This window comes from Triticum urartu, chromosome 4 (genome assembly GCF_003073215.2).
Source record: "Triticum urartu cultivar G1812 chromosome 4, Tu2.1, whole genome shotgun sequence".
NCBI classification, from domain to species: Eukaryota; Viridiplantae; Streptophyta; class Magnoliopsida; order Poales; family Poaceae; genus Triticum; species Triticum urartu.
Window position 1 is genome coordinate 390,635,164 of NC_053025.1, and position 7,143 is coordinate 390,642,306.

Consider the following 7,143-nt stretch of genomic DNA (forward strand, 5'->3'; position numbering starts at 1 on the left):
ATATCGAGCATTCTTCCTTTCTTTCAAGAGGTTAATATTCTAATTCCTCTCGACCATAGAGTCTTTCTAGAGGTTATGATACAAAGTCCTAGGTTATTCAAAGTTTCGAGAGTTAAGTTTTGTCGCCTTGACTAACGCCCTGCGATTGCAACTTGCAAATACAAATCCTCTTCTTTTCTTAATGCGAGAGGTCTCTGTCACAAAACTCTTCTAAAAGCAACCTGCTCAGCTGTGTGTACAGTAAAAAATAACCACAGCACAACGCCGCAACATATGATCTTTGTATAAAGGCAGCCAAACAACATACTGAACGAACTGGCATATATATTGAGTAGGGAGAGTATGTATTATTTAGCAAAAGATATTCAGAATGGGCGACACCAACTCTTTACTATGTGTAGCTGAACACAAGACGTAATATAGGACTCACGACGTGGGATGAGCCAACAAAATGATAGCGAGGATCCGATAACAACCTAACAAAATTTGTCCCCATGAGCCAACCTCACCTGACACTAATTCACTGTCAAGATCCTGACGAGAGATGATGCGCTGAGACGATGCACCGCAACAACTGAATCTCCTGACTTGCAAAGGCCGAGCTTCTTGGCATAATCCAGGGCAAAACTGACGGCCTCCTCGGTGGCCTCAGTATCAGAAGCCTTTGCGGTAGCGGCACTCAACATTGGAATGAGGCCCCTAACTATGAGACTCTGCCTTGCAGGAGCCTCGTCGCTGCAAGTCCAGTCAAAATCATTGTCGGTCTTCAGCTCTGGAACCACGCAGTTCAATACTGGCATCGCTGGCCTGTACTTCGCGACGAGCCTTGCAGTCGTACCTCCCCTCGTGAGGACCAAGATAAGCGATGCCTTGGAGACATTAGCCGTCCGAACAGCTGACGATGCCAAACTCTCAAGTGGGCTCATAGGAACTGGTGCTGCTGCGGTAATCAACTTGAAGACTGCACCGTGATCCACATAGGTCTCTGCCATTAAGCAGATGCTGGACATTGTCTGCACTGCTAACTCTGGATATGCCCCTGCTGCAGTCTCGCCGCTAAGCATCACGCAGTCAGTTCCGTCTAGGACAGCATTGGCGACATCAGTTGCTTCTGCCCGTGTAGGGCGGGGAGACTTGATCATCGACTCCAGCATCTGGGTTGCAGTGACAACAGGCTTTCCTTGTTGATTGCATTTGAAGATCATCACCTTCTGAGCAAAGAAAATCTTCTCAATTGGGATCTCCATACCCAAATCTCCTCGTGCAACCATGAAGGCGTCTGAATTTGCAAGTATGTCATCAAAATTAGCAACACCTTCCTGATTCTCAACCTGCACGTAAGAAACTAGCATAAGACAACAGCAATAAAACAACCTCAAATAAAATGCAAGCCTGTGGGCATAAACATACCTTGGACATAAGTATGATTGACTTGGCATGCTCACCGAGCACACTTCGGACCATCTGAAGGTCTGATCCTTTCCGTACAAACGAGAGTGCTATCATGTCGATCTTGTTTGGCACTCCCCACTGTAGGATATCCACCTTGTCCTTTTCTGTAAGTGTTGGGAGATCTACAATGACGCCAGGAAGATTGACATTCTTCCTCTCACCTAGGAGAGCAGAGTTCTCACATCGGCAGCGAACTAGACCTTTCTCAGGATCACAAGAAAGCGCTGTGAGCGTGATGGTGCCATCAGCACATAGTATAGTGCTCCCAGGCTTCACGTCTACAGCCAACTTTTTGTAGCTCATGGAAATCATGGTCTCATCACCCTGGATGGTATAATCTGTGGTTATGGTAATCTCTTGCCCCTGATTCAGCTTTACAGGCTTGCCGTCTTTCAGAAAGCCTGTGCGAATTTCTGGTCCCTGTAACAAAGACAGTAGATTGGCATAGTTGAGAAAATAAATAATGCTGTCCAAATAGATTTCTAGGCACAAGGTCATGAAAGCAGTTTTTAGTAAGTAGAATGAAGTAATCCTGATATGCAAGCCGGAAAGCTAATAATTCATAATCTATATATCATCCAAGCGAATGAATATCTAGTGCATTGGCTACTTGGCTAGATCCTGCAAAACGTATGCCACAAGTAAATTATATCTTGTATATAATGCATTTCATCAGGTACTAAAATCCAGGCCAGTACTACTATCGATCACAAAATCACTCACCTTCAAAGTCAACCCCAATTATTTATAAACAGACCAATAATATAGAGCCACCAAATGAAACATGAATAACAAGCCAAAGGATAGGTGAATTGCACATTGGTCATTGCACGTTTTTATGACGTGCAGTTTCTTGATGTTTAGACTTTTACAATCATATATAGCTGCAAACTTGAACTTTTCTACACAAGGTATACTAATAAATTGTGGTGCTACTAATGAACCAGTAAAGTGGTAGCTTGAACGACCAATCTGGTTTCTATACTATACATGTATATAACAGCATTTCTTCTTAGAGGTGTGTGTTTCTTTCGTTGCTTGTACAAGCTGGTACGTGTGGGAACCTACAAAGCATCAAGAATATTTTATATATCCTGAACTATCACAGACGCACACAAAAAGTGTTAAACCACATGGTACAAGAAACCATCCCATTGAATTGCATGGCACCCGATGGTGTTACACTGCCTCTTTTGCGGAAGGCATATGTTTCTGGGTGTTATAAAGGTCCGATCATATTTCTTCAGCCCACAAATGAACAGTATATGGCACTTTCTGGATCTGTATAGCAAGGATTAATACCAACCGCCTGTAATCAGGGCGAGATGGTGATATGATACATGTGTAGTCGACTATACAATCTTGCGGATATGGATATGGATGATTTATATGTGTAGTCGACTACAGAAAAGGACTTCTGAACATATGTCATACATTCATATAGTATGATTAGAATATAGCGCAAAAGATTTAATCAGGGAGTGGTTAGCACTATTAATGCATCTGACAGCAACCTTATATAGCAAAACAACCAGTACACCATACATTCGAAGTAACTGTGAACGGGACACATTATGATCTGCCAATTTGGACACCAACATTTAGCATGAAAAAACAAATTTGCTAGGCCTAGCTGCCACAGCCCAAAGCTACCAATCCATGAAGGAACAATTGTCCAGAGGACAATACAAATTCACATTGTTCAATATAACACACTAGATTTCTTGTCTCGGCATTTGTCTTCAGAACACTGAAGACGCCTAATTGTATGCAAGCTGGCACAACAAATCCAAACTAGGAACTATCTGTATGACAATGTAAGACCTCTAGGACGAAGTTTTGTGCTCATTGCTACGCCTGTCGTCCAAAAAAGGTACAGGCACAATTGGAAATTTACTTTCCATGCATATAAGCTATTTTACGCAATAAATACATCAGAATGAAAAGGAAAATATGCGCACAAAAAATAGATCGGGTCAAGTAGTTCCTATGATATATGACAAGCCAATCACAAGGTAAACCTAGAGCGCGCAAATTGGCTTGAAATACAAGATGTAGGGGCATGCAGACCTTGGTGTCGAGCATGACCGCGCAGAGGATGCCGGTGATGTCCATGGCCTTGTGGAGGTTGTCGAGGGTCTCCTGGTGGTACTCGTGGGATCCGTGCGAGAAGTTGAACCTGGCGACGCACATGCCGGCGCGCAGGAGGCGCGCGCACATCTCCACGGACCGCGAGGCGGGGCCGAGGGTGCAGACGATCTTGGTCTTGGCGCGCCGCCGCCAAATCTCCTCCGGCCCCGCGCCGAGCGCCAGGTCCGCCATTGCACGGCCGGGGAAAGGGAGGGGTGGTGCGAGACGAAGGACCCGCCGAGGCGCGAGCGGTTGATGCGTAGCGGCGAGGAGAGGAGAGGAGGTTGGATCGGAAGGGACGGTGGCGGTGCGAGAGAATATATAAAGGGTGGTGCGGGGGAAGGCGTACGAGCCGGGGTGGCCGGGGGCGCTAGGGTAAAACGGTAGGGCTGGGTTCACTTTTTTTTCCTCCTTTTTGCAAAATATATACGTGTGTACATACGCGTCTGGCCTTCTCGTCAAGGAAAAAAACATGTTGCCTTTTGGGGTTTTCTTGTGGAAGAGGGCTTAATTCGTTTTCCTTCATTGCGTTTTAAGCTTGCAGAGGAAGTATTGGAGTATTATGTATTTCAAGTGATATTACTTGTAGGACAATTTAGACCTTGATTAGCTCCCCTAATTCGATTCAGAAGAAGGTCCATAGCGAGCCAATACGGGCTTCTCTTCAAATATAGGCAGCTTCTACAACAACCTCTAGCGAAAATATTTTTATTGGTGAATGACTAGCAAAAATGTCGAAACATAATTCAACGGTCCCTCTCACGTTTACATTCCACTAGACCTAAAATGCGCACTTGAAGTGCTCTGTCATATTAAGCGAACGAGTTGCTAAGTAGATTGTTCATTATGCAAAGGCCAAGGTTTTGCACCCCCCCCCCCCCCCCCCCCCCCAAAAAAAAAGAGATCAAGGGTTCGTCAACTGAGTTTTTTTTATAATTCACCGCTTTATTTAAACATCAATAATGTCATCAATACAAATAATGTCTAGAGTGGTGATTAATCAAACAGGACATCCAAATGGAAGTTGGTCGCAACCTTCGTCAAAATGTGCTTCAAAACTTGATTCTCTTCCTTCATGCACAATCTCGAATCCCATAAAAGAGCGTAGCTTCGAGTTGATCCTCGATGATCACCACCAATGGACCCATCTAAATGACAAACTATGGCCGTGCAATCTATGGTCACTCTTACTCGGGGAAGATTCAGATCATATGCCAACGGTAACACCTCGCAACACGATGAAGCTTGTAAAATCTCAGGGTTAGCTAAACCTTCGTAACAGATGATTGAAGCTCCCAAATGAACTTCCTTGGTTATCCCTACAGACTATTGCACATGATCTCATCTCCTCCTTCCTGTATATAATTGCATCTAAGTTAATTTTTCTGACCCTTCGGAAGGCTTCACCACTTTTCTCACTGTGCTCCTTTTACCCCCAGTACCAGTTTGTTTCTTTGGCGATATCATTGTTGGGGAACGTAGCATGCAATTTCACAAAAAAATTCTACGCTCATGCAAGATCTATCTAGGAGATGCATAGCAACGAGAGGGGGGGAGTGTGTCTACGTACCCTCGTAGACCGAAGGCGGAAGCGTTTGACAACCCAGTTGATGTAGTCGAACTTCTTCTCGTTTCGACCGATCAAGCACCGAACGTACGACACCTCCGAGTTCTGCACATGTTCAGCTCGATGACGTCCCTCGAACTCTTGATCCAACAAAGTGTCGAGGGAGAGTTCGGTCAGCACGACGGCGTGGTGACGGTGATGATGAAGTGATCCGCGCAGGGCTTTGCCTAAGCACTACGAAGATATGACCGGAGGCGTAAACTGTGGAGGGGCGCGCCGCACACGGCTAACAATTGTTGGTGTGTGTTCTAGCGGTGACCCCCTTCATATATATAGGTTGGAGGGGAGGAGAGGCAGCCAAGGGGTCCTCCCAATTCGGCCTCCCCCCTTTTCTACTCCAATTTGGCCAGCCCATATGAGAGGGGCGCACCATCCCCTTAGGGGCTGGTCTGTCCCCCTCTTGGCCCATTAAGGACCATGTAGTTGCCGGGGAGATGCCCAGAACCCCTTCCGGTGACCCGATATGCACCCGGTATCCCCGGAACACTTCCGGTGTCTGAATATCATCGTCCAATATATGAATCTTTACCCCTCGACCATTTTGAGACTCCTCGTCATGTTTGTGATCTCATCCGGGACTCCGAACAATATTCGGTCACCAAAACACATAATTCATAATACAAATCGTCATCAAACGTTAAGTGTGCGGACCCTACGGGTTCGAGAACTATGTAGACATGACCGAGACACATCTCTGGTCAATAACCAACAACGGAACCTAGATTCTCATATTGGTTCCTACATATTCTACGAAGATCTTTATCGGTCAAACCGCAATGACAACATACGTAATTCCCTTTGTCATCGGTACGTTACTTGCCCGAGATTTGATCATCGATATCCTCATACCTAGTTCAATCTCGTATCGGCAAGTCTCTTTACTCATTTCGTAATGCATCATCCCGCAACTAACTCATTAGTCACTTTGCTTGCAACGCTTATCGTGATGTGCATTACCGACAGGGCCCAGAGATACCTCTCCGATACTCAGAGTGACAAATCCTAATCTCGATCTATGCCAACCCAACAAACACCTTCAGAGACACCTGTAGAGCATCTTTATAATCACCCAATTACGTTGTGACGTTTGATAGCACACAAGGTGTTCCTCCGATATTCGGGAGTTGCATAATCTCATAGTCAAAGGAATATGTATAAGTCATGAAGAAAGCAATAGCAATAAAACTTAACGATCATTATGTTAAGCTAACGGATGAGTCTGGTCCATCACATCATTCTACTAATGATGTGATCCCGTCCATCAAATGACAACACATGTCTATGGTCAGGAAACTTAACCATCTTTGATTAACGAGCTAGTCAAGTAGAGGCATACTAGGGACACTTTGTTTTTGTCTATGTATCCACACATGTACTAAGTTTCCGGTTAATACAATTCTAGCATGAATAATAAACATTTATCATGATATAAGGAAATATAAAATAACAACTTTATTATTGCCTCTAGGGCATATTTCCTTCAATCATATCACGATCATTAAGGAATTTGTTAATAAATTCATTGGCGGTATGGACTTTGAAAGTTTTGATTTTTGAAGTGCTTAACAAATGGCCCATAGGGTGACTAAAACCTTAATAAATTGCTTCTCGTTCATCGAGTGTTGCACCATCGCCACCCACATATTGGCATCTTCGGCTCTACATGTCATAGTTGTTGCGGAAAAACTTCGTCGACTAGCACCCACACACTCTTCAACATCCGACATTCAATGAGTGAATGTTTCCATGGACTACTCTCCCTACTGCAGATTGCACACGCGTTCGAGTCTAATATGTTCCTTCTCAATAATGCCTCCCCTGCAGCAATCAAGTTATTGGCTAACCTCCAAGCAAAGTTTTTGATCTTTGTTAGAACCGTTACCTTCCATAGCTTATTCCACTGATTCTAAGAGCCCTCCATATCCGAGCTAGCT

At 44.5% G+C, this 7,143-nt stretch overlaps 1 protein-coding gene across 1 annotated transcript; it reads right to left on the reverse strand.

Moving 5' to 3' along the window:
• Positions 1–307: 307 nt before the first annotated feature.
• Positions 308–3,932, reverse strand: LOC125553867 (pyruvate kinase, cytosolic isozyme-like). Its single transcript, XM_048717530.1, has 3 exons — positions 3,523–3,932; positions 1,411–1,872; positions 308–1,331 (listed from the first exon to the last, which is right to left on the reverse strand). The coding sequence occupies exons 1-3, from the start codon at positions 3,772–3,774 to the stop codon at positions 516–518; spliced, it is 1,530 nt and encodes a 509-aa protein (XP_048573487.1). The 5' UTR covers positions 3,775–3,932; the 3' UTR covers positions 308–515.
• Positions 3,933–7,143: the final 3,211 nt, after the last annotated feature.

Bases quoted from the DNA above. Each gene is read 5' to 3' on its own strand.
- LOC125553867 (XM_048717530.1), bottom strand. From the start codon at position 3,774: ATGGCGGACCTGGCGCTCGGCGCGGGGCCGGAGGAGATTTGGCGGCGG. The intron at 1,873-3,522 runs GTCTGCATGCCC...TCTTTGTTACAG, and splicing joins CGGTCATGCTCGACACCAAG to GGACCAGAAATTCGCACAGG. The intron at 1,332-1,410 runs GTATGTTTATGC...TCTTACGTGCAG, and splicing joins CAATCATACTTATGTCCAAG to GTTGAGAATCAGGAAGGTGT.